This window comes from Oncorhynchus masou, chromosome 27 (genome assembly GCF_036934945.1).
Source record: "Oncorhynchus masou masou isolate Uvic2021 chromosome 27, UVic_Omas_1.1, whole genome shotgun sequence".
Lineage (NCBI taxonomy): Eukaryota > Metazoa > Chordata > Actinopteri > Salmoniformes > Salmonidae > Oncorhynchus > Oncorhynchus masou.
Genome location: NC_088238.1, coordinates 14,448,163 through 14,473,987, shown reverse-complemented (window position 1 = coordinate 14,473,987; position 25,825 = coordinate 14,448,163). Strand labels below are relative to the sequence as shown.

The 25,825-nt window shown below is 42.6% G+C and overlaps 4 protein-coding genes across 9 annotated transcripts in view; 2 read left to right on the top strand and 2 right to left on the bottom strand.

Annotated features, from left to right (window-relative positions):
* Positions 1-5,498: 5,498 nt before the first annotated feature.
* On the top strand, positions 5,499-9,623 carry pmpcb (peptidase, mitochondrial processing subunit beta). The gene is made up of 13 exons (XM_064939279.1): positions 5,499-5,599; positions 5,967-6,104; positions 6,193-6,279; positions 6,383-6,512; positions 6,663-6,861; positions 7,268-7,347; positions 7,547-7,659; positions 7,997-8,140; positions 8,226-8,386; positions 8,589-8,674; positions 8,821-8,909; positions 9,030-9,105; positions 9,402-9,623. The coding sequence occupies exons 1-13, from the start codon at positions 5,516-5,518 to the stop codon at positions 9,464-9,466; spliced, it is 1,452 nt and encodes a 483-aa protein (XP_064795351.1). The 5' UTR covers positions 5,499-5,515; the 3' UTR covers positions 9,467-9,623.
* Positions 8,980-15,359, bottom strand: dnajc2 (DnaJ (Hsp40) homolog, subfamily C, member 2). Of its 2 annotated transcripts, XM_064939278.1 has the most exons (16): positions 15,164-15,358; positions 14,405-14,595; positions 13,819-13,894; positions 13,579-13,677; positions 12,882-13,104; positions 12,592-12,657; positions 12,164-12,255; positions 11,920-12,041; positions 11,664-11,813; positions 11,437-11,525; positions 11,273-11,342; positions 11,009-11,190; positions 10,550-10,650; positions 10,352-10,462; positions 9,981-10,135; positions 8,980-9,702 (listed from the first exon to the last, which is right to left on the bottom strand). In XM_064939278.1, exons 1-16 carry the CDS (start codon positions 15,219-15,221, stop codon positions 9,643-9,645), a joined length of 1,845 nt encoding a protein of 614 aa, XP_064795350.1. In that variant the 5' UTR covers positions 15,222-15,358; the 3' UTR covers positions 8,980-9,642. The 2 variants fall into 2 exon arrangements, with proteins under 2 accessions (XP_064795350.1, XP_064795348.1); XM_064939276.1 differs by having other exon boundaries at positions 8,980-10,135; positions 15,164-15,359.
* Positions 15,360-15,615: 256 nt separating this feature from the next.
* Positions 15,616-20,235, top strand: psmc2 (proteasome 26S subunit, ATPase 2). The gene is made up of 12 exons (XM_064939280.1): positions 15,616-15,790; positions 16,227-16,264; positions 16,530-16,611; positions 16,904-17,003; positions 17,144-17,275; positions 17,391-17,463; positions 17,997-18,092; positions 18,330-18,494; positions 18,759-18,846; positions 19,082-19,284; positions 19,630-19,726; positions 19,949-20,235. Exons 1-12 carry the CDS (start codon positions 15,718-15,720, stop codon positions 20,104-20,106), a joined length of 1,305 nt encoding a protein of 434 aa, XP_064795352.1. The 5' UTR covers positions 15,616-15,717; the 3' UTR covers positions 20,107-20,235.
* A 13-nt stretch (positions 20,236-20,248) lies between these two features.
* slc26a5 (solute carrier family 26 member 5) overlaps positions 20,249-25,825 on the bottom strand; it is a 20,413-nt gene continuing 14,836 nt past the window's right edge. For all 5 annotated transcript variants that reach the window (XM_064939272.1, XM_064939275.1, XM_064939274.1 and 2 more), the window contains 10 exons: positions 25,669-25,782; positions 24,900-24,977; positions 24,534-24,629; positions 23,805-23,911; positions 23,521-23,590; positions 23,170-23,262; positions 22,819-22,947; positions 22,279-22,494; positions 22,002-22,056; positions 20,249-21,856 (listed from right to left, as the gene is read on the bottom strand). In XM_064939272.1, the coding sequence (XP_064795344.1) occupies positions 21,717-21,856; positions 22,002-22,056; positions 22,279-22,494; positions 22,819-22,947; positions 23,170-23,262; positions 23,521-23,590; positions 23,805-23,911; positions 24,534-24,629; positions 24,900-24,977; positions 25,669-25,782 (1,098 nt within the window). In that variant the 3' untranslated portion in view covers positions 20,249-21,716. The remainder of the gene's footprint in view (positions 21,857-22,001; positions 22,057-22,278; positions 22,495-22,818; positions 22,948-23,169; positions 23,263-23,520; positions 23,591-23,804; positions 23,912-24,533; positions 24,630-24,899; positions 24,978-25,668; positions 25,783-25,825) is intronic.

The following is a 25,825-nucleotide window of genomic DNA, read 5'->3' as shown; positions in this document are numbered from 1 at the left end:
TTTGGCCCATTCCTCCTGACAGAGATGGTGTAACGGAGTCATGTTTGTAGGCCTCCTTGCTCGCACACGCTTTTTCAGTTCTGCCAACAAATTTTCTATAGGATTGAGGTCAGGGCTTGTAATGGCCACTCCAATACCTTGACTTTGTTGTCCTTAAGCTATTTTGCCACAACTTTGGAAGTATGCTTGGGATCATTGTCCATTTGGAAGACCCATTTGCGACCAAGCTTTAACTTCCTGACTAATGTCTTGAGATGTTGCTTCAATATATCCACATAATTTTCCTTTCGCATGATGCCATCTATTTTGTGAAGTGAACCAGTCCCTCCCGCAGCAAAGCACCCCTACAACATGATGCTGCCACCCCCATGCTTCACAGTTGGGATGATGTTCTTCGTCTTGCAAGCCTCCCCCTTTTTCCTCCAAACATAACAATATTCATTATGGCCAAACAGTTCTATTTTTGTTTCAACAGACCAGAGGACATTTCGCCAAAAAGTACGATCTTTGTCCCCATGTGCAGTTGCAAACCATAGTCTGGCTTTTTTTATGGCAGTTTTGGAGCAGTGGCTTCTTCCTTGCTGAGCGGCCTTTCAGGTTATGTCGATATAGGACTTGTTTTTACTGTGGATATAGATACTTTTGTACCTGTTTCCTCCAGCATCTTCACAAGGTCCTTTGCTATTATTCCGGGATTCTTTTGCACTTTTCGCACCAAAGTACATTCATCTCATGGAGCCAGAACGTGTCTCCTTCCTGAGCGGGATGACGACTGTGTGGTCCCCATGATGTTTATACTTGCTTACTATTGTTTGTACAGATGAACGTGGTACCTTCAGGCATTTGGAAATTGCTCCCAAAGATGATGTCTTGGCTGATTTCTTTTGATTTTCCCATGATGTCAAGCAGTGGCACTGGGTTTGAAGGTAGGCCTTGAAATACATCCACAGGTACACTTCCAATTGACTCAAATGATGTCAATTAGCCTATCAGAAGCTTCTAAAGCCATTACGTAATTTTCTGGATTTTTCCAAGCTGTTTAAAGGCACAGGCAACTTAGTGTATGTAAACTTCTGACACACTGGAATTGTGATACAGTGAATTACAAGTGAAATAATCTGTCTGTGAACAATTGTTGGAAGAATGACTTGTGTCATGCACAAAGTAGATGTCCTAACCGACTTGCCAAAAATATAGTTTGTTAACAAGAAATTTGTGGAGTGGTTGAAAAACGAGTTTTAATGACTCCAACCTAAATGTATGTAAACTTCCGACTTCAAGTTGTACCATATATGCTAATGCTTAAAATACTTTATAAAATCTTCTCATGAACCATAAATCAGATTGACTTCAGATTTTGTATATATATTCTAGTGAATTGCCTTAACTAATGGTGTAAGGACTGAACTGTAGTTGTATTTCAGTTTGCACATTACAATCAATGCAATTCCTAAACCTTCCCAAATTCACACCACAACACAAGTAACTACTTGATGAACACACTCAAAGGAATGCACAAGGAGTCAATAGCAAAACAGTTAAAACAACAATTCGAAAACCACAAATCAATCAGCTACCTTATATAATGTTACTTACCCTACATTATTCATCTCATATGCATACGTATATACTGTACTCTATATCATCGACTGCATCCTTATGTAATACATGTATCACTAGCCACTTTAACTATGCCACTTTGTTTACATACTCATCTCATATGTATATACTGTACTCGATACCATCTACTGTATCTTGCCTATGCTGCTCTGTACCATCACTCATTCATATATCCTTATGTACATATTCTTTATCCCCTTACACTGTGTATAAGACAGTAGATTAGGAATTGTTAGTTAGATTACTTGTTGGTTATTACTGCATTGTCGGAACAAGAAGCACAAGCATTTTGCTACACTCGCATTAACATCTGCTAACCATGTTAACCATGTGTATGTGACAAATAATAAATGACAAATAAAATTTGATTTGATTTTTGATTTGAAACCATATTTGGTACGAGTTTAACAAAATAAGATCACTGCAATATACCAATAGACTAACGCTGACTAACGCTGAAATATTTTACAAATCTTAACCCCAGCATAGGTACACAATATATAAACTCAATACATTAAGTAATGACTTTAAGAATGATTACCTGCATTCAAAGATAACCAACCTACAGCACTAGACTAAACTTCACTTGCATCATTCTTGTGGCACTGAGAGATAAACATGGTAATTATTTAACTAAAACAGAGAAAGCAACACCTCGTGGATAGTTTGTGTGTATGCATTGATATGTAGGCTACATGTGCCTTTTTAAAAACTATATGCAGTTTTGTCCTTGAGCTGTTCTTGTCTATTGATGTTCTGTATTATGTCATTCTGTATTATGTTTCATGTTTTGTGTGGACCCCAGGAAGAGGAGCTGCTGCTTTTGCAACAGCTAATGGGGATCCTAATAAAATACCAAATACCAAACTGATCAAATCAAATCGTATTTGTCAAATGTGCCGAATACAACAGGTGTACAGTGAAATGTTTACTTACAAGCCCTTAACCAACAATGCAGTTTTAAGAAAAGACCTAATGAAAGTAATAGATAACAAATCATTAAAGAGCAGCAGTAAATAACAATAGCGGGGCCATATACGGGAGGAACCGGTACAGAGTCAATGTGCGGGGGCACCGGTGTCGAGGTAATTGAGATTATATTTAGGTAGAGTTATTAAAGTGACTATGAATAGATAATAACAGAGAGTAGCAGCAGTGTAGAAGTGTGTGTGTGGGGGGGGAGTGGTAATGAAAATAGTCTGGGTGGCCATTTGATTAGATGTTCAGGAGTCTTATGTTTAGAAGCCTCTTGGACCCAGACTTGGTGCTCCGGTACTGCTTGCTGTGTGGTAGCAGAGAGAACAGTCTATGACTAGGGTGGCTGGAGTCTTGGACAATTTTTAGGGTCTTCCTCTGTAAATAGCACATCTACCTACCGCATCCCCATACTGTTTTTATTTATTTTTCTGCTCTTTTACACACCAGTATCTCTACTTGCACATCATCATCTGCTCATATATCACTCCAGTGTTAATCTGCTAAATTGTAATTACTCAGCCTATTTATTGACCTATTTATTGCCTACCTCCTCATGCCTTTCACACACACTGTATATAGACTTTCTTTTTTTCTACTGTGTCATTGACTTGTTTATTGTGTTATTGGCTTGTTTATTGTTTATTCCATGTGTAACTCTGTATTGTTGTCTGTGTCACACTGCTTTGCTTTATCTTTGCCAGGTCGCAGTTGTAAAGGAGAACTTGTTCTCAACTAGCTTACCTGGTTGCATAAAGGTGAAATAAAAATTTAAAAAAATAAAAATCGCCTGGTATAGAGGGCCTGGATGGCAGGAAGCTTTTCCCGGTGATGTACTGGGCCGTACTCACTACCTTCTGTAGTGCCTTGCAGTCAAAGGCTGAGCAGTTGCCATACCAGGCAGTGATGCAACCTGTCAGGAAGCTCTCGATGGTGCAGCTGTAAAACCTTTTGAGGATCTGAGGACCCATGCCAAATCTTTTCAATCTCCTGAGAGGGAATAGGTTTTGTCGTGCCCTCTTCACTACTGTCTTGGTGTGCTTGGACCATGTTAGTTTGTTGGTAATGTGAACACCAAGGAACTTAAAGCTCTCAACCTGCTCCACTACAGTCCTGTCGATGAAAATGGGGGTGTGCTCAGTCCTCTTTTTCCTGTAGTCAACAATCATCTCCTTTGTTTTGATCACGTTGCGGGAGAGGTTGTTGTCCTTGCACCACACGGTCAGGTCTCTGACCTCCTCCCTATAGGCTGTCTCATCGTTGTCGGTGATCAGGCCTACCACTGTTCTGTCATCGGCAAACATAATGATGGTGTTGGAGTCGTGCCTAGCCGTGCAGTCACGAGTGAACAAGGAGTACAGGAGGGGACTGAGCACACACCCCTGAGGGGCCCCCGTGTTGAGGATCAGCGTGGAAGATGTGTTGTTACCTACCCTTACCACCTGGGTGGCGGCCATTCAGGAAGTCCAGGATCCAGTTGCAGAGGGAGGTGTTTAGTCCCAGGGTCCTTAGCATAGTGCTGATCTTTTAGGGCACTATGGTGTTTAATGCGGGATAATGGTGTTGATGTGAGCCATGACAATACTTTCAAAGCATTTCATAACTACAGACATGAGTGCTACGGGTCGGTAGTCATTTAGGAATGTTATCTTAGTGTTCTTGGACACAGGGACTATGGTGGTCTGCTTGAAATGTGTTGGTATTACAGACTCAGACAGGGAGAGGTTGAAAATGTCAGTGAAGACACTTGCCAGTTGGTAAGTGCATGCTCGGTGTACACGTCCTGGTAATCCGTCTGGCCCTGCGGCCTTGTGAATGTTGATCTGTTTAAAGGTCTTACCCACATCTGCTGCGGAGAGTGTGATCATACAGTCGCCCGGAAAAGCTGGTTCTCTTATGCATGTTTCAGTGTTACTTTCCTCGAAGCAAGCATAGAAGTTATTTAGCTCATCTAGTAGGCTTGTGTCACTGGGCAGCTCTCAGCTGTGCTTCCCTTTGTAGTCTGTAATAGTTTGCAAGCCCTGCCACATCCGACGAGCGTCGGAGCCGGTGGAATACAATTCGGTCTTAGCCCTGTATTGACACTTTGCCTGTTTGATGGTTCGTTGGAGGGCATAGCGAGATTTCTTATAAGCTTCCGGGTTAGAGTCCCACTCTGTAATCCATGGCTTCTGGTTGGATATGTACGCACAGTCACTGTGGGGACGACGTCATTGATGCACTTATTGATGAAGCCAGTGACTAATTTGGTGTACTCCTCAATGCCATCATAAGAATCCTTCAACATATTCCAATCTGTGCTAGCAAACCAGTCCTGTAGTTTAGCACTTTTTTTATAGACTGAGTCACTGGTACTTCATGCTTTCATTTTTAATTGATTGCACATAAAGGAAGATTTCTACATGATATAATGCTTGCTTTGTTAGCTAACTGATAGTGTGTCCTGACTGTCATCCTGTGAACCCCGTTCATTGCTGCTTGCAGCTATATTATTTGAAATTATTTTTTATTAATCAATTTCAACCACACAGGAAATAGACAGACTAAATAAACAAAGAGTATATGAAACATTTTGAACATAACTACCAGGGGAGAGAATAGTAAAGCATTATGATAATAAAGTACATTCAAACCAAAACCTTTGAAAAAGTTACATACATTCACGGTCTACACAGCTTTCTTATTACTAGAGGAGGAAATGGTTTTCAAGTATTGTACAATTTCATTCTTAAAGATGATAAACAATTGTTTTCTATTAACACATTCACAATTATAGCTACATTTGTAAATGTATATTTATGAATATGACATTTTACAAATCATAATGACATGGCAAATGCTGGTGGGCGTGTTACATGCTCATTACGGCAGCTCACTGAATAATCGCACTTGCGCAATAGCCATGTCACAAATAATCAACATGGCGACGTCCTTACATCGCCTTACCTCCGCTGGGAGATATCTTGTAAAACGGAATTTATTGAAGACTAATGTCTTAACCAGGGTAAGTCTCGATATCCAGAAAGGTGACAATTTTAGCCTGTAAACCTTGGTAGAATTATCAATAACAGATACTTAGCTAGCTATAGTAGCTCATTAAGAGGGATATCCAAGCAGCATTGCCTGTGTTCTGCATGTCCTGAAGCTTTGAAGTAGAAAAATTCCTTCTAGTGATAATTGACTCTGCGTGTGAAATGATCATACAACTTACTTCAAACCAGTAGCATTACCTAGATATTTTTTTATACTTTACACTAGAATAAACTGTAATGCCCAGCCAAGTAAAACTTGCAAATGCTATCAACGTTCTCCTGTAGCTAGCTAGTACGGTTAGTCGCTAATAGTACTCACTTCCACCCTTCTCATTGCAGTCCATTGTTGGTTCACACAGACTATTGGCTACGCAGGCCGCCAACCAAGTGATGTTAAATGTCCCTGAAACCAAGGTTACCACCTTAGAAAATGGACTACGTGTTGCATCTGAGGATTCCGGTCTTTCGACTTGCACAGTGAGTAACAGAGACCCTCCCACTGTTAAGTACAATCTGTCTACTATATGTGTGCTGAAGTCGGATGTCATCAATTGGTGCCTTGCAGGTTGGTCTCTGGATAGATGCAGGGAGTCGTTATGAGAATGAGAGGAACAATGGCACTGCTCATTTCTTGGAACACATGGCTTTCAAGGTTAGATGACAAGTGCTACAACCACTGCAAATCGCAACCAATGTCTATTACCATATTTGTTGCCGTTTGACATGTCTGTTCATCTGTGATGTGCGTCTGGCAGGGTACAAGGAAGCGCTCCCAGCTTGACCTGGAGCTGGAGATTGAAAATATGGGGGCCCATCTGAATGCTTACACCTCGCGGGAGCAGACTGTGTATTACGCCAAAGCATTCACAAAGGACCTTCCCAGAGGTATGACCACTGACTGTAAAGAGATTTGCTCCACTGTCTTGTCACTGAACTGTGTGTGGCCACAGATGGGTAGTGGACATTTTGCTATAAGAAATGAAGAATCTGTGTGGCGGAGACCATTTATAATGCTCCCCCTCCCTTGTTCTCTAGCGGTAGAGATCCTGGCAGACATCATCCAGAACAGCACATTGGGGGGAGCAGAGATCGAGCGAGAGCGAGGGGTCATCCTCCGAGAGATGCAGGAAGTAGAGACCAACCTGCAGGAAGTGGTGTTTGATTACCTCCACGCCACAGCTTATCAAGCCACAGCGCTGGGCAGAACCATCCTGGGCCCTACGGAGAACATCAAGTAGGACTCTCACCTGCCTCAGCTGGGGCCTGGGTTCATTACGGCACAGAATGGGAAATGTTTTGCAACCAAAAAAAAAAAAAATCTGCATTCCTTATTGGACCAGGAAGCCGAGTCCCACTCGGATACAGTCTGTTTTCTTCCGTTTTGTGCCTAATGAACATAAACCAACTCACAAGAGAACAATGTTACAGAATGTTGTAGAAGAAATGTACTGCAGAATAGGGCATCCGGTTAACTGTATTCATTCCCTTTATATCTGCGATGTTGTGAATTGCTCACTACTGACTAATACACCCCTAGACTTGGTTATTCCTGTCAACTACTTAACTGTCATCTCAGACCAGTTTGCTTCATAGAAACCACAGGAGATATGCAGTGACATGTCTGCTGTCTGTGTTTATAGAACAATAAACAGAGGAGACCTTGTTGAATACATCACTACTCACTACAAAGGACCGAGAATAGTGTTGGCTGCTGCTGGGGGTAGGTTCTGTCTTAAAGAGCACCATCCCAACATTTGTGAAAATGGCATCCTTATGTTTTGTAGTAATAAAGATGTTTCCAATGACATAAACCAATTAGTAGGCAATGCCTACACAATTGGTCAAAATCACACAATGTACACTGTCATTGACAAATGGCACAATATCTTCCAATGATTCTAACGTTGTCTTTTGAACAGGGGTTTCACACAATGAATTGATAGATTTGGCCAAGTACCACTTTGGGAATCTTCCTGCCAGATACAAGGGAGAGGCGCCAACTTTCCCACAATGTGACTTTACTGGAAGTGAGGTGAGATTGAAGGCCCTTAATGTTTATCTCCAACAGGCAAACTTGCTCCCCATGGGCAATTCCATGGTAAGAGTGACACTCAGATTTCACTTTAAAATGTATTTCAAACAACAAATGTTTACAAAAACACATTTACTTGAACAGTGCAGATGCAAAGTTTGGTAGCAAATGGCAAACCGTCATTCTCTTACTTGAACAGTGCTTTTAAATGTTCAAAGTGGTCCTTGTGCATAAAGTTGTATGGTTTAACTTTTCAGTAGTTGGTTTTTGTTTGTGAAATGAGTCACTGTGGAATTTCCCCTTGTATATTGGACAATTTGATTTCATTGTTGGATAGATCCGAGTTCGTGATGACAAGATGCCCCTGGCACACATTGCCATTGCTGTGGAAGCAGTGGGCTGGTCACACCCCGATACCATTCCCCTTATGGTGGCAAACACACTCATCGGCAACTGGGACCGCTCCTTTGGTGGGGGTGTGGTAAGTTCTCATTCATGTTCCCAGGCACCAGGACTCCTTCCAGGTCGATTCCTCCTCTTACAATCTGCGTATTGACCTTTGCCAGAATCTCTCCAGCAAGCTGGCACAGATGGCGTGCCAGGGCAACTTGTGCCACAGCTTCCAGTCTTTCAACACCTGTTACACCGACACAGGCCTGTGGGGACTCTACATGGTGTGTGAGCCTGGCACCATCAACGAGATGATGCACTTCGCCCAGCTGGAATGGTGAGCACAGCTGTCACCTGAGTGGGCAGTCAAACCAAGCTGAGCTGGTTATGCTGGAACAGGGCTAAAAAGGACAATGTGAAGAAAATCTGACCCTGCATAGTTTGGGTCAGCACGGTAGTGTGAAAGGGGGTTTCCGCTCAGTTCATACTATGACTTCTGTCCAGTAAATATGACTGACGTTTACTTTTGTTCACCTCAGGATGTCACTCTGCACTAGCGTTACTGAGAGCGAAGTTGCAAGAGCCAAGAACCTCCTCAAGACAAACATGCTTTTGCATCTTGACGGTAAGGCCATGTGATTAGGGTTTGAATTACCAATGGACTTTCAGGGGTACCCAGTTATCTGCAGACACATTGACAATTCAATTTATATGGGAGGTATTTAGCCAACCCTGCCAATGATCGTAAAATTAAGTTGACCTTTATTCTAGGATCCACCCCCATCTGTGAGGACATCGGCAGACAGATGCTTTGTTACAGCCGTAGGATCCCTCTGCATGAACTGGAGGCCAGAATTGATGTGAGTAAATTAATATTTCGACCCCAAATGTAAGCTGTGATTAACATAGCAAAGACACTTGTGGACTGTGTTGGGAAATTGCAGTGTCTTTATTTGAAATATTTTTTATGTCCCTCGAAGGCCATAGATGCAAAGACCATCAAGGACGTGTGTACAAAATACATCTATGACAAATCGCCTGCCATCGCAGCAGTCGGTACGTTGTGATTTCTATTGTTATTGACATTGAGAATATATTCTGATTCATTCTGTTTACTGGCATCCCCCCCCTCCAAATTAAGGCTATTAGGGGTCGTCAAACAAAGTTATGCAATTTCAGCTACAAATATACACACTTTTTTCAATTGCCAAACCAATACATACAATATTGCACTCAGTCAAGACCTTACCTGTGCTGCTAGGGCAAAACAGTGGAATTGAACTGTTGATGGCTGACTACTTACAAAACTGGTGTGGTATAAAGAGCATTCAGTACATTTCCCTCTTTTTCAGGACCAATTGAGCAGCTCCCAGACTACAACCGAATTCGCAGTGGGATGTACTGGATGAGAACCTGAGAATTGGCGCTCTCTTTAGATACTTAGGAAAGTTAATAACAGCGAGCAGCCAACTGTACAATATATAAACATAGCAACTTTTACAAAGAGTTTAAGTTGTGGTTTCTTTGAATTTTATTATAAAATAAAGACCAACACAATAACGTTAAAAGAAGAACATGGGGCTGTTTGTCTTGTCATTTTCTGCCAACTTGTTCCTGGGCGGCCTTCTTGGCTTTGACCATCTCCACCAGTTCCTGTAGAGGAGAACTAGCTTTAGGCAGGCATTCAATCCAATCAGCTGTAGAGCCCTTTTAAAAAGGTCACTTCCCATTGAGTCGACATGTGCTCTATGCAGCGCTTACCGTGAATTCGGGCTCCATAAACATTGCCTTTAAAAAGGTGCAGACTAAACGTGATCAGATAGTATCTCGGCTTTAGAATGCTACATCTTCGACATGTCATCTAAATTGTACATACAAACCGGGATTGAAACCACACACAGAAGGATTACCGATAACAAGGTCCAGTGTACCTTATATCTCTTCATACAGTCCTTCTTGGTACGTCCGGGCACAGCTGCAGCAATCTTCTCCCACCTCTCTGGGGTGCTGACTGGGTAGGTCTTCAAGGCCTGCTCTAGAAGCTTCTGCTCCTCAGTGGTCCAGGATGCAGTGTTGGCTTCAGCACCTGAAGCAGTGAGAATTGAAGATGACAGTGAATGACTAACACTAGGAAACATCCAGAAAGAACCCGCAGTCACTACACCCCCCCCCCCCCCCATATTGCTTAATCAGATCCTCAAGTGTAGAAAGTATGGAGACAGTGACAAAGTACTTTTAGTCATGGGTACAAATCCAGTGGGCTTTTGTGCAAGCAAAAATTACCTACTGAATGACCACTCACCGTCAAATCTCTCAGAGGGCACTGCGTTGTCCACTGTCTGGGGCACGGCTGCATGCTCTTTGTTAAACTTCTCAAAGGCCTTCTTGTTAATCTCATCTTTCTGCCCGGGTTCTGAAAAAGAGGTAAAGTTTCAAACGTGTTTTGCAGAGAATTACACTGACAAAGGCTCCTACATCTGGTGGCATGACAGTTGCTCACCAAGCTTTTGTAAGTTCTTGGCTTTGTTGATAACATCTTTGGCCGTCCTTTTGATGCCACTGGTGGAGTGCAAGTTCATGTAGTTGGCAATGACTTCCCATCTACAGGATAGAAACAACGAAAGATGAATCACTAAAAGTAAAAGCATGAAATGTGCAAGGCCATTACACCAGCAGTGGAATGTTCCGCTTCATGGACAGAACACAGCCAAGTTCATTAGGCAAACATTGCAGATAGAAATGTCAGGAATATTGAACTTGTACCATTGTTCAAATGAAAAAGTGTGTTTCCTATGAGCAGTATCAATAAAAACATGTCAATATAGAAATGTCATGAATAGAGTGGATTCTTTATTCTACATGTAAGAGGCAAGTTCGTTATATGTATTTTTAGGCTCGTTTGTTCTACATATTTCTACTTCAACATTGTGCCCTGTTGAACGCAGCCCTAGGAGGGTACCTGGCGTTGGTTCCAGCAGGGAACAGGTTGACTGCTTTGATGAGCAGCGGGAGCTCTTCCTCATTCCAGCCCTTTCCTCCGCCCCCGCCTCCTCCGCTGGCCTGTACGGCAGTGCGGACAGCTTGCCTGGCCTGCACCTCCGCATCCTTCTCCTTTTGCAGCTGGGCATTCACCTCCTGCACCTGTACATACAAAACAATGTCAGTGGTACAGATGGAAGCTGTGTACCATATTTACACCCAGTCATCATGTGGTGCTCTCTACCTGCTTCTCCACCGCTACCTTGCCCTCCTCCTTTGAACCCAATGCCAATCCTTCATTCAGGGATTGCAGACTGGAGAAAGAAAGTGATTCCCACTGCATTGAGTTCAACTCCAGATTTGTATAAAGTATTACCAATAAGGTGAATTTCAATTAATATCCTTTACCTCACAAGCTCCAAACGGTCACAAAGTTTCTCCACATCTTCCATCATTTTCACACTATCAGATTCATTGTCACCAAAGTAATTCCAGTTCTTCAGGGGAAAACAAAACAAGAGGACAGGAAAATACTAAGATGAGTTGGGGTACCTTTAACAGGATTACAATCTTGCCCACCAATCAGCAAATGTTCATTAATTCCCTGGAGAGAGGCCACCCCATTCAAGCAGCACCTTGCAAGTTGTCCTCAGTTTCTGCCTCTCTTTCTTGATGGCCTTCTTTTGGATCTCCTTCTCCTTCTTGGCCTGCTGGGCAACCAGTTTGGCCTCCTCTTCCTCCTTCTCTTTGGCCAGCCGTGCAGCATCCAGCTCTGCCTGCCGAGCCTGATGCCAACAGTCAGAAACGCATTGAAGTCTACACAGAAACAATCTGGACACACAGGAGAGGCAAGAATAAAGCAAAATGCATGTTCTAATGTGTCGGACTGACCCGCTCCTTCTCTTCCTGCTCTTTCCTCTTGGCGTCTGCTTTGGCCTTCTTCTCATTCTCCTTTCTGGCTTTCTCATCATCTTTGAATTTCTTTATCCTGGGATCAAGGCTGTAGGCCGTGTCTTTCAACAGAAACGCACCCAAACAGTGTCATTCCATGAACCCATCTGCCAGGTATTTCAGTTGAGTTAGTAATTTTTTATTGTTCATGTAAGAACAGGTATGCATGTCTAGTGGGCCTTACCAACAAGCGTCCGTAGTCTATTCATCTCTTCCTTCTTCCTGGTGGCTCTGGCTGCACGATTCTGCTTTTCAATCCATCTCCTCTCATCACGACTGAATTCAACAGATGAAAGCATACAAATCTGACACTACTGAGAATGGAAGACACAGGCAGCCTAGCAGTTAGAGCTCTGGGCCAGTTACCGAAAGGTCCCTGGTTCGAATCCCTGATCTGACTATTTGAAAAAAAAATAATAATAATAAGTCGATGTGCACTTGAGCAAGGCACTTAACCCTAATTTGCTCCAGGGGGGCACCGTACTATGGCTAACCCTGTAAAGCAACACATTCTACTGTACCTGGTGACAATAAAACATCTACAATACATAAATATATGACATTCCACGTGGACTGTTTTGATATTACCCACCATGTTCTGATATTACTTACCATTCTGCCTTGTCCTTTTCCTCTTCATCCAAATAAGAAAACTCTCTCCATGAGTCAAAATTGTACCTTGATTGAGATTATGAATAGGAAACAAATTCACAATTCAAATAAATGAACAAGAAATATCAAATCATTGTGTGAAGTTGCAACATACTGCATGTCTGAAATAAGTTCCATATTCAGAATTCTTTGTCTGAAAGAGCAGTAATTCCCTTGTAGTTCAAAGTTTAAACTCAAAGGAATTTTCTGCACAATGGCCAATGCTGATGGCCAGTGATGGTCTTACTTACCAAACAGAATAAAAATTATCCACATCCTCAAAAGAGGAATCCATAGTGCCAAGTCTGGGAACATGTTTTTTAGAAGACCACCGGGCATTTCTCTCAAAAACGGGAGCATACGCCTCAAAGAAGTTATCTTTGCCTTCGCCCTTTGAAGGCACAGCGTTGTCAAAGGTAGGATCTACACTGTCAAATGCTCTTCGCTTCACAGGATCTGACAGAATCTCTATAGCTGGTATAGATAAAAACACAAAATATTATTGTTAATAGGAGCTGAAACAGAATGTTTAGCCTCAAATGATAAGAGATAACATTACTTTATTAGTCCACCAGATAGATATCAGTCTTTTGCTTTTATCCAACACCATCCCTCCCGATATACACACACAAACACACATTCGGCTGGAGCAGAGGGCAGCTGCAGTGCCCAATGAGCAGTTTAGGGGGTTGAGTTTGTTGCTCAAGGGAACATTGGTAGTAGGTGGCACCTAAGATATTGATGCCAGCAACCTTCTGGTAAAACAGTACTATATTTCATACTATAAATCATTGTATTTGTATACAGAGGGAGTACTGTAAGGTATAACACCTATATAAGACAGTTATCCAAAGGGACTTACTTTTTTTAGGATGTGCATGTGATCCCTGCAAGATTTGAATAAACCATGACTTTGGCATTGCTGACAACGTTTTTCAATGTCCTTACCTTTAGTTATACAGGTGAAGTAGTCACCGTCTCCTTCTACAATCAGCTCTCCCGCAGCTTTCCTTTTGTCAGGGTGATGCTTCAACACCATTGCCTTGTCTGTTGAAAAACATTACACTTAATATACTGCGGTAAAACAAGCTGCTATTCTAATGAACTCTGGAAGTAATGTCAGAGAAACCTTATGGTCAACAAATATAATGTGGTTCAGAAGACAACAGCACACATGGAAATACTCACGGGCAGCTTTGATTTGTTTCTGTGTTGCCTTGTACCTCATATGAGCCAGTCCAAGGACAGCATAGTGATCTTGATTCTGAAAAGAGAAACGCCAAAAGGAGGAAGACATCCTTTACTACGTCCTCCCAAAAGTAGAATTCCATACACAGTGTTCCTAATGGTTCTGAAGGGAGGTCCCACTGATATAACGTCTAACTCAGTGGCAGTCGGTGCTGTTTAAGATGAGGGAGGACGGTTTGTTTTATGAGCATGGCCTTATTTCTATTACAGCATATTGGATGAGTGCCATTCATATTTCATTCACCCAGCTCAATATAACGTCAATAGGTTTAGGCTACTACACGATACAACAATTTTCCCCATACCCATCATGAGGTTGCTACAACAGGTCAAGAGAAACATTTGAGTAATGAAGAGTGACCCATTTAATACCGCCTTGCACACTTCTTGCATTCATCTAGCTAATCTAGGGTGTAATTATTAGTCCAACAGTTGCAAACGAGTGTTTCGATTGGACAAATTCAGGTATGTTTCAGTTTAAGAAATTATTTTCAATAGAATCGGCAAAATGAATACACCTGACTACCTTCCAGTCTTTGGGGTCCAGTGTTCTCAGCAGGGGGAAATCCTCCAGCTGCAGCTCTTCATCCTCAGATTCCTCAGACAACTCCTCCTCTTCCTCAAGCTCCTGGAAGGAGGCCGATACATTCCTGTTCCTCCTCTTCAGAAAGGCCTCGAACCACCGACCAACAGGTTCCACCTCGATCTGCACTGAGGCTGAGGGAGAGGAGGGCAACCATTATCCCCTCCATCTGGCTGCATTCTCTCTCTGAGAATAACATTCTGCAACCTACCAAACAACTTCAATTCCCTTGTTAACAAAACATACATTTTGTATGAGTAAGTGTAAGCTAGGACTGTCAAATATCCTTTAATAAGTTGAGTTGTCCTCATTTTTTTTTTAAGTATCACTAAATGTCCACAAATGAACAAAAATTGCCATGGTAAGTGTTATAGCTAGCTATGTGGGGCTACAGTATATGAACAAATCTGTGCAGCATTCAAAACTAAGATTCAGCAACAGGAAACACAACATAAATTATGTCCCTCTTAGTAATTTAGCTAGTTAGCGTAACGATTTTCATAGACAGTAACGTTAGCTAGCTACAATGATTATATTAACAATATGAATTAAATAACACTTCATACTAGTATGCGATAACTAGCTAACGTTAGCTGTTCTCTGATATACCGGTAGTTAACTAGCATAGTTGATTGCTAACTAGCTACATAATAGCGAATTGTGTCAGTATCAGCAGTATTTTCACTCTCATTCAATGCTTACCAGCAATGGCATTACAGTAGACGACTGTAACATCCCCTTCTAATGCTTCTATTAGCATATTGGAAAGGTGTGCTATAACATTCAGCTGTGAAATGTATTCAGTTAAATGTTTTCTAAAGTGCTAGTATGTCGCCCGGTTTTTCAGCACACCACATGGGCCTGCTTTTACAAGTGCCTTACTGGGTAGACCTGGCTTACACTCTTATAATTCCGAAATCCCACATAGGATACCTTATATTTAGTTCCTAAATAATACTTTTGAATTTCAGAGATGATCTTCTCACAAACGACTGTTATACTAGTATTAAGTATGTCGCTTAAATATGTTAAGAATGTTCATACATTTGAACAGATATAGGTTGTATAAAATACATTGATTGTATAAAATATATATAAAAAACTTGGAACATTATGACAATGGTCGTCAAATAAAGGTCCGACCCCCATTTCCGGTTAATTGTGCACAGCGGAAGTAACAAACCTGCTGTGTAATCCTTGTTGTGCTGAAGCACAAAATCTTCTAGTAAAACTTTATACACAGAATAACATTAGCAATGCCAGATTATTTGGGAGGCGATCAAAGGAAAATCAAAGATGCCAAAGAAGAGGAGGATAAACCTATCAGATGTATGTGATTATATTTTTGAGAACCACTGTTTATTAGCAAACGTTAGCTAGCTTGGTCAGTACGACAGTTAGCAAACGTTAGCTAATTTAAGTCATTTAATGTGAATACTTTAATAAAGCTAGCTCGTTAATAACAATATGAGCTAGATAGGTACTTAACAAACATCAAACAAGCCACGGTGATCTTTACCAGTATGGCTTAATATCATTAGTTATCTAGCCAAGGCTAATGTTAGCTAGCCTTGGCTAATGAACAATTTGCCAGTTTTGTTTTGGACACCTATGTCACAGTGGGTTCTTTAAATTGTTATCAATTATGCCTGGATGTAAAGACAAGCTATTATAATAATAATAATATTTGCATATTTAATAGCTACGAATTGGTTCTTCGTGAATGTTATGTAAATTGAAATTGTGATGTATTTTTGCCCTCCAGCTTTGGATGAAGGAGACATTGCCTTATTGAAAACTTATGTAAGTATGAGCTAGTTTATACCTGTACATTAATTGATTACTATTTTACATCTTGTAGGCCTAACTATAATCATAATGACCCCTGTGATGTTGTTTAATGGTGTAGGGCAGGCCAATTCATTTTCCAGTTATTACCTATTGATTAAAGGTTGATTATCACTGATTTGAAATGTCATTATCTGCTACAACAACTAAATACCCTACATTCACTGGAAAACATGCAATTCTTTGTGACTGACATCTTTGTATTGCTGGTTGTGAACAGGGCCAGAGCACTTACTCCAGACAGATTAAGCAAGTGGAAGATGACATCCAAAACCTGCTCAAGAAGATCAATGAACTAACCGGTAGGCAGCAATGTGATTATACGTAACATCCATGTGCATTATCACTCATTAAACATGTAGTGTATATTGAATAGGGATTGAGTTTTCAGATCACAGTTGTAAATGAGTTGTTCTCGACTAGCCTACCTGGTTAAATAAAAGGTGAAATGAAATAAAATCTACCCTCCCACAATGCTTGAATATTTAGAATGTGGCTTTCTTTTCCTTAGTGATAGCAGAACATCTGTTATTTGTTGCTTTCACGTCTGACAGGTAGCGTATGTGCACTAATCTCAGCTATCTAACAATGCAGGCATTAAGGAATCGGACACTGGCCTGGCTCCCCCTGCACTTTGGGATCTGGCTGCAGACAAACAGACTCTGCAGAGCGAGCAGCCACTGCAGGTGGCAAGGTATGGCACACTTCTCAATTTACTGTATCTCACCATCATCATTTAATAGACTTAACTGTCTTAAAAAACAATGGATATTTTTTTATTAGGTTTTGTTTTCTAGTTTGAGCTAAACACCCACATGCATTTTGTTGTGGCAGATGCACAAAGATCATCAACGCGGACTCTGAAGATCCAAAGTACATCATCAATGTGAAGCAGTTTGCCAAGTTTGTGGTGGACCTGAGTGACCAGGTGGCCCCCACTGACATAGAGGAGGGTATGAGAGTCGGGTAAGGATGAAGGGTGATATCTTACTCCAATAGGAATCACGTGTGCAGATGTCCAATATTGCATAGGTAAGGTATTATTGTTAGATACTTAAGTATCTTGTGTTTTATCTTTTAGTGTGGACAGAAACAAGTACCAGATCCACATTCCTCTGCCTCCCAAGATTGACCCCACAGTCACTATGATGCAGGTAAGACGTGACACAACCGCTTGATCTCAATTCAAGGTCTGTTTCCTCACCTTCATCTGCAACGATTGGAAAAGTACTTGGCGGGTGAAAACAATATGGTGGAAGCTCATCCTTAGGTTGGCTTTCACCCGGTCAGCGCTTTCAGATCACTGCAATGAAGGCCAACATCTGTTTTGAGAAAGGGGTTTTATTCATTAGGGCACACAGTAGCAAAACTTTTTGCAACAGGAAAAAATAAATGTTTCTTCTTGTTCAAGTTCTGGGGTGTAATCATTAGCCCAAAACATTTTTGCTACTGAAACTGTTTATTGCAAACGGGAAATTCTTTGAAACAGAGTTTCTATTGGACAAATTCAGGTAGGTCCCTCCCCCTTTGGTTCAGTTTGGTTCCTAGTGAATACACCTCAAGTAGTGCCTCCCTGCTTGGTGCTTAATGATTACAACCATGGCCTGAAATAAGGATGCTTGTCAAAGTATTGTAGCTACCTGAACTAACAGCAATGTCTCTCCCTGTCTCTGTTCCTGTCTACTAGGTGGAGGAGAAGCCTGATGTGACCTACAGTGACGTGGGTGGATGTAAAGAGCAGATTGAGAAGCTCAGGGAGGTGGTGGAGACCCCACTGCTCCATGTAAGTGTCTCAATTTGTCATTTATAATCACTCTACCGAATATCACAAAATATGTATAAACTATACATTCGTGACATTTAAATGAGAAGGTATCAATAAGGCAATAAAGACATGGGTGAGTACCCTCAGATTTCCTGCATTTGTGGCAGGGTTATTAGACATCTTGTCCACTTAAAACATATTAGATCCTTTGTACCTCTGCTTATGTCTCCTCTCCGTTGTCTGTTCTGCTTTCAGCCCGAGAGGTTTGTTAACCTGGGTATTGAGCCCCCGAAGGGGGTTCTGCTGTTCGGCCCACCTGGTACAGGTAAAACCCTGTGTGCCAGAGCCGTGGCCAACCGCACCGATGCTTGCTTCATCAGGGTCATCGGCTCAGAGCTGGTCCAGAAATACGTGGGAGAGGTGAGTCACATTGGTGGAGGGTGAAGTTGCCCCTAGACACTGATCTTGGGTCAGTTTAGAATTTCCCCCAATAATGGTTAGGGTCAGAGGATGGGAAGCTGATCCTAGATCTGTATATAGGGTAAACTTCAACCCAGAGCTAGTCACAATCAAGTTGTATTTGAATAGATTTGAGAACTCGGGATGATGGAGAATTAACTCGGGAATGTGGTCCTGAATTGGTGTAAGCTTACCTTGTTCTCTGTACTTGTTTCTCTTCCTCAGGGTGCCAGAATGGTGCGGGAGCTTTTCGAGATGGCCAGAACCAAGAAGGCATGTCTCATCTTCTTCGACGAAATTGACGCTATTGGAGGTCAGCACTTAAAAAATAAAAACTTGTGTACTGATTTAAATGCAAGACAACTCTATAAAAGAACACATTTATGCATTTCACCAGAAGTGGTAGTAAGTAGCCTGGTCCGAGCCAGAACAACCCATAGGGCAGGAGGCAGCTTGACGTGCACAGGGTGCTCATCTTGTCACCAGAAATAGTAGCCCTGTCTGTGGTTGTGCCTCGAATACCATGTGGGTTGTGTCTTGTCTTGTAGGGGCCCGTTTTGATGACGGTGCCGGTGGGGACAATGAGGTCCAGAGGACCATGCTGGAGCTCATCAACCAGCTGGACGGCTTCGACCCCAGGGGGAACATTAAGGTCCTGATGGCCACCAACCGGCCCGACACCCTGGACCCGGCTCTCATGAGGCCCGGGCGACTGGACAGGAAGATTGAGTTCAGCCTGCCAGACCTGGAGGTTAATATCATGTCTGATTAGAACGGGAGTAACTCTGACTCCAGTCCCTAATGGCACCCTATTCCCTTTGGATCCTGGTCTAAAGCAGTGAACTATATTAGGGAACAGGGTGCAATTTGGCTGGTCAAAGGTAGTGCACAATATTAGGGAACAGAGTGCCATTTGGAACGTCTCCTGACTTGGTGAATATGCAGAGGAATAGATTACATAGGTGGTAATAAAAAATGCATGAAGATGAATGAGTAGCAAATTAAGTTAGCTGCCAACAATTATTCCTACTGGATGAATAGTGAAGATATGAATGTAGAGTGGCCTGGCAGTGTGGTAAAGAATGTGTTGTTTCAGGGTCGTACTCACATCTTCAAGATCCATGCCCGCTCCATGAGCGTGGAGAGAGACATCCGCTTCGAGCTGCTGGCTCGTCTCTGTCCCAACAGCACAGGTAAGATGACCCAACACTGTGTTGTTCCGGTAATGCGACACAAGGGGGCACCACTATTTTTAGTAACAGACATGTATAAAGGCTGTGTTGGAATTCTCTACCCTGCGCTCTACTGCAGCCCAATGACTGGCTCCAATCATGTAGCCCACACCCTGTTAAAACATATTTGGGATGCAAGGTAGTCAATCTGAAACAATCACACCGTTTGTTTTATCCCATCAGGTGCCGAGATTCGCAGCGTGTGCACGGAGGCGGGTATGTTCGCCATCCGCGCCCGCCGGAAGATCGCCACTGAGAAGGACTTCCTGGAGGCGGTCAACAAGGTCATCAAGTCCTACGCCAAGTTCAGCGCCACCCCAAGATACATGACCTACAACTAAACAGCGGCGTCTGCATCTGGGGTTGTTTCCCAAGAGGCTGGGGGGGGGAGTCGATGCTCATTTTCTGTCATTAAACATTACCTACACAATTAAAGTTTATTCCAGTTTGGATGTTTTCATTCAATCACACATTGACCTGTACTATAAATCTGCATTGTTTATTGATGTAAAAGTCTTCAGCTGTAAGATATGTACAGTACATTTAAACCATCCATTTGAATGGTATAGTATCACAAAAATATTGTTAACTTCAAATGTACAAATTCATAGCTTTGTACCAACAACATACAGCACTAGATGAGTGACTTGAATCGGACCAAACGCAGTGTTCAGCTGCTGTAGTGACTGGTTATTCATATCGTAAATTCAACTGCATATCACTGATTGAATGACACTTGACAAAACAGCAGATTATTTGAAAGAATAGTATCAGTAACAGCTGTGAAGTAGCCTTCCTGATTAGTTTGTAGATTTGTACAATGATGATGCATTTCTTAGATATTCAGCAGGAAAGGGGTAACAAGAGGCCAATCTTTGAGAAAAACATCACAGTAATCTGTTCAACAGAGCTACAGTGGTGGGCCTATTCAGTGTTTTTCTCCTGGATCTCAAATGTAACCACTAATGGGGATGCTCTGAAAAGACCCTCGGCACTCAACATGTGACCGAAACCTGAATGTTGCTATTTCTCTTCTACTTTGAGACAATGCTGTGAAGAACACAAGTGCTTGAAACCATTTCAAAGATGCAGTGACTTGGTCTTAGCATAAAACGCCAAGAGTCCTGCACGCTGCAGCCCGTAGGAATGTTAGCAATAAAACCAAACCCATCTTTATTAAATATATTTATCTCTGCTTCAAACAAAAAGTTACACTTGGAGATGGGCATTCAGACTGCTGCTGGTTGGAGGTCTCCAGCCCGAACTCCCCCGGGTCACCTAAGCCTTGTTCACACTGCAGGCCTTAATGCTCATATCAGTTTTTTAAATCCATTTTGGAATACTGACTGTCCAAACATCAAGTTACCAAATCAGATTAGTTTGTGTTCAGACAGCAGTCATTTTCTGACATGGCTATGCTAGTTATCATAGTAACAACAGGTGTGTGTGCAGTGGTGTAGGCTGATTGGTGGTGTTTGTGCTTCCTAGCACTCAGAAGTTATGTAGCAGGCGAAGGTGACGACTCCTGCCATGGACGTTTCCCAGTTGCTTTGAAGGATCAAAATCAAAATCATTTTAAACGATTAACAAGCTAGTTAGCTACCACGTTCTTGTCAGAGTAGCTAGCAAGCATCAAGAGATGCCAAATAACAGTCTAAAAACACCTTGAGGGAAAATAAATCCGATTTCACCGTTCAAACACGTCAGATGGCCAGGAATCAGATTTATATCTGACTTCAAACCACCTACGAAGGTGGTTTGAAATGTGTCTAGAAATATCCTAATCCATTTCCTGTTCAAACTGCAGGAAAAAAGGAACAGATTTGAATTATTTATATATTTATATATAATAAAGGATTTGAGTCACTTCAAACTGCCAATGTGAAAGTGGCTTTAGAGCAGCCTTAGGTGCATGTGTCCCCTTCCCCTTGATGTCCCCAGTCAGACAATGTCATTGGATGGCAGTGATGGTGGGCTGGGCAGTCCGGCGCCGACAGTGCAATACGGCGTCATGGACGGTAGGGAAGACCATTTCTGGGGTCACGACCCCGGTGAAAAAGTGCAGGGTGCGGAGTTCAGCCAGCAGAGTTCCTGTTAGGAAACAACACACAGCTTGGTAGCTAGGCCTATATCTAACTGACTAGTGTTATCGTTGCTACGGCTAGTGTCTTAACCTCTAGTTCAGTTACCCTCAGGTTCTTTTAATAGTAATCAAGACCAGTATGTTATAACTCACTGCTGCAGCCGGCGATGAAGACACACACATCCACAGCAGCATACTCCTTGATCACCTGCAGAGAGGAAAACTCATGAGAACACCATGAAATGAGGAAGTTGGAAACTTAAGAGGTGATCAGAAGTAACACCAGAGTCCTGTTCAGAAGGGCCCAACATTAAGATAGAAATGTCATGAACAAAGCTGACATTACGCCCAATTCTGCATGACAGAAAGGCATATCTGTTCTGTAATGTTACACTTCTGAACAGACCCCAGTGCTCCCCAGGTCCCTTACCAACTTGATTGCTTTGGCTCCCACAGAATCAATGAAGTTGACGGGGGTCCAGTCCAGAATGAGGGTGTGGACAGGACAGAGGGGCTCTAGGAACCGGGTCTCCTCAGAGTCTGACTCTGTGTGGGTCTCGGCCACCTGTCCGTTCCCCTGCACCTCCATGTGGTTCTGGGAGCCGCCCCCTGACACTACTTCGTGAGTGACGCCCAGCTCCACATCCTGGCCCAATCACAAGACGACCGAAATTGTATCAGCCAATCATATAGGAGAATGAAGGAAACCAATATCGTGGCTGCCAATCACACAAGACCAAAATTGTACCAGGCAATCACACCTCCTTTGGCTTCAAACCAACCACAACAAGGCTAACAGCAAAAGCCCCTTAGAAAATGACTACGTGAAGGCCTTCAATTCTGCCCGTCTGTCTGGTGTTCTGGTTACAGTGTCAATATGTGGCGTGTTTCAACAAGAAGCAGGGGAAGTAAACCAAATAGTGATATTGTGAGTGATGGAGCAGAAAAATACCATATTGAATGGGCTCACCAGTTTGACGACAGCATTCATTTTTTGTGGTGACTTGTGGTTTTGGCTCTCCCTCTCTGCGCTCTCCTTCTTCAGTTTTCTTTTTCGGGCTTTCCGTATAGCCTGGAGATGTACGGGGTCCACTCCTGTCTGTACACATGTTTAAATATGACGGGACAGGATGGGCCAAGCTGTTTGTTTTTTCAATGCAAGGATCCCTCACTGAACTGTAGTGTAGCTACAGTCTACAGGAGAGATGGACTAGTTTGCTAGGCCTAAAGTGCTTGACCCGTAACATAGTCGGACAAAAATGAAAACTTATGCAACTCTGCATATTCCACACACAGAAACACACACGGCAGCTGAGATTACCTTCTCTTTGAGGGCGTTCAAATAAAGGTCACTGTTTGCAAAGTAGATTGAAGAGTTTGAGTGGAAAATCTTAATCCCTGTGCATTCAGCTGCCTGGAACAGAGAGGCAGAATCACAGTTCTCACTGCTCATCCAACACCATGTACTTTCTCATTCTATCCCAGGGTAGTTACAGGCCAGTTACGGGCACTAACAAGTTCATTTAGAAAAACCTTGTCCACCATTACAATTTCTTTGTGACAAACTATCGCTAGGCAATTGTTCAATACTTTAATGAGAACTAGCGTTTTAGTGCCTGCAACTGTAAGACCATATAAAGTTGCTCATTATCACAAAATGCCACATTATTACTTTTTCATATTCATCCACGTCACAGTACAGGCCTGTGTCCAGGACCTGTCCCAGGATCACACTCTTCGGGCTGTGGAGAGGAAGGGGGCGAGAGATATTGAAACGTTTTAGCACAGTTATTTCATACATTTCCATTGAACAGATTAAAACTGAAATGACTCAACCCAAAAATCTAGCTTTTTTCCAAATCAAGCTGGTGATATGAAATGGTTACCAGTGATCGTGAAGGGGATATTAAATACTACACTTGAATATATTTCAGAAGTAGTAGGATGGTTTAGTACCTCTGTGTTCTGTAGATGACAGTCAGGATGGCAAATCCTAAGGCCACCAGAAGTCCAAGATCAAGGCCCAACAGCACAGAGGCCACAAAGGCTACCAGCCAGATGGCCTGGAAGACAACACAGACCAAAGCAACAATGGTTACAGATCCATAGTATAGGCCTCGTCCCAGGTCTCTTTGTGCTGTGTATCCAACTCTTACAGTCACTGTCATGCAATGACCGTATGATCATTCAGTAAGACAGCGAACTGATCCGGGACCAGGCTTCCATAGCAAACTGATCTGGGACCAGGCTTCCATAGCAAACTGATCTGGGACCAGGCTTCCATAGCAAACTGATCTGGGACCAGGCTTCCATAGCGAAATGATCTGGGACCAGGCTTCCATAGCGAAATGATCTGGGACCAGGCTTCCATAGCGAACTGATCTGGGACCAGGCTCCCATAGCAAACTGATCTGGGACCAGGCTCCCATAGCAAACTGATCTGGGACAAGGCTACCATAGCATGACATGTACTGAAGGAATCTGTCCGATTGGGTTTTCTGGTGCGATGTGGTCATGGTGCGGTCAGATCATTTAAATTGCTTACATTTTAGTCAATTCAGAAAGTAAACCAAATTCTAAGTTTACATTGAAAAGCATTTAAGATAATTGGAATTTCAGTGTACTTCCTGAAATGACCCTGGGTTAGATGTAATCAGAAGAGGTTGTGTTGCGGTCCAGACTCACCAACTCAATCTTGCTGGTCCTCCACAGGGCAGGGATGTCCCTGAATTGTTTAAACATCCCCAGCAGGTTAACCATGATGATGGCAGCCAGCGCGGTCTGAAATGACGGGGGGGGGATCAGGGTTCAGGGTGCATTACCATTCAAATAGGATTGGACATTTCAATGCAAATATTTATTTTTTAGGCTACTGTAATAGCGATTCAAATTTCAACATTAATGCAACTTTTTAATTGGTTGACATTTTGCAAGGGATATATTAAATTAAGCTAGTGCCTCTGACAGGACTGTTTCCCTTCCTCATTCTTCCTTAGCCATCTCATAGAACACCCGCTGTAGGTGGTGTTGGTCGGTAACTGTTACACCCACCTGTGGCAGAGGCTGGAAGACAAAACCAATGGCCACCACCACCAGCAACACCACCATGGACGCCAACAGACCCGCAATCTGCAAAGACACACACAGATAAGGTACGTTAACACACCTATCATTTAGCCTTCCTGGAGTCTGCACAGAAGCGTCTGTGGTTGATCTAATCTTTATGGCTTTACGGCGCCAATTTAGCTCCCGTTATGAGGTGACACATGTAATGAAAGGACAACTGTGTCATGTTAATGGCCATACACTCAGTGTGGGCCCAGCAAACAGGATGGGTGGTGTGTGTGTGTCACTTTATCAAATCAAATTGTATTTGTCACATGCACCGAATACAACAGAGAAATGTTTACTTACAAGCCCTTAAAAGTAACAATTAAAGAGCAGTAGTAAAATAACAATAGCGAGGCTGTATACAGGGGTAACGGAACAGAGTCAATGTGCGGGGGCACCAGTTAGTCGAGGTAATAGTACATGTAGGTAGATATTTTTTTTATTATTTTTTTTATTTTTTTAACCTTTATTTAACCAGGCAAGTCAGTTAAGAACAAATTCTTATTTTCAATGACGGCCTGGGAACAGTGGGTTAGCTGCCTGTTCAGGGGCAGAACGACAGATTTGTACCTTGTCAGCTTGGGGGTTTGAACTCGCAACCTTCCGGTTACTAGTCCAACGCTCTAACCACTAGGCTACCCTGCCGCCCCAAGTCACTATGCATCTATGTATGTGTGTGTGTGTCTGAGTCTGCGCATGTGTGTGTTACCTGCGTATTGCCCCCGGTGCTCTCCTGCACCAGACTGCGGGACATGGAACAGGTGATGGCGAAGGTGTGGAAGAAAGAGCTGACAAAGTTACACAGGCCCAGGGCAATCAGCTCCTACAGGGCAACACAAAGCCAACAGGTTAGACTCTGGGGTAAA

Bases quoted from the DNA above. Each gene is read 5' to 3' on its own strand.
- pmpcb (XM_064939279.1), top strand. From the start codon at position 5,516: ATGGCGACGTCCTTACATCGCCTTACCTCCGCTGGGAGATATCTTGTA. The intron at 5,600-5,966 runs GTAAGTCTCGAT...TTCTCATTGCAG, and splicing joins AGACTAATGTCTTAACCAGG to TCCATTGTTGGTTCACACAG. The intron at 6,862-7,267 runs GTAGGACTCTCA...CTGTGTTTATAG, and splicing joins GGCCCTACGGAGAACATCAA to AACAATAAACAGAGGAGACC.
- psmc2 (XM_064939280.1), top strand. From the start codon at position 15,718: ATGCCAGATTATTTGGGAGGCGATCAAAGGAAAATCAAAGATGCCAAA. The intron at 18,847-19,081 runs GTCAGCACTTAA...CTTGTCTTGTAG, and splicing joins CGAAATTGACGCTATTGGAG to GGGCCCGTTTTGATGACGGT. The intron at 19,285-19,629 runs GTTAATATCATG...GTGTTGTTTCAG, and splicing joins TCAGCCTGCCAGACCTGGAG to GGTCGTACTCACATCTTCAA.
- dnajc2 (XM_064939276.1), bottom strand. From the start codon at position 15,221: ATGCTAATAGAAGCATTAGAAGGGGATGTTACAGTCGTCTACTGTAAT. The intron at 11,814-11,919 runs GTCAGTCCGACA...TGTTGGCATCAG, and splicing joins AGCAGGAAGAGAAGGAGCGG to GCTCGGCAGGCAGAGCTGGA. The intron at 11,526-11,663 runs GTGCTGCTTGAA...TTTCCCCTGAAG, and splicing joins AACTGAGGACAACTTGCAAG to AACTGGAATTACTTTGGTGA.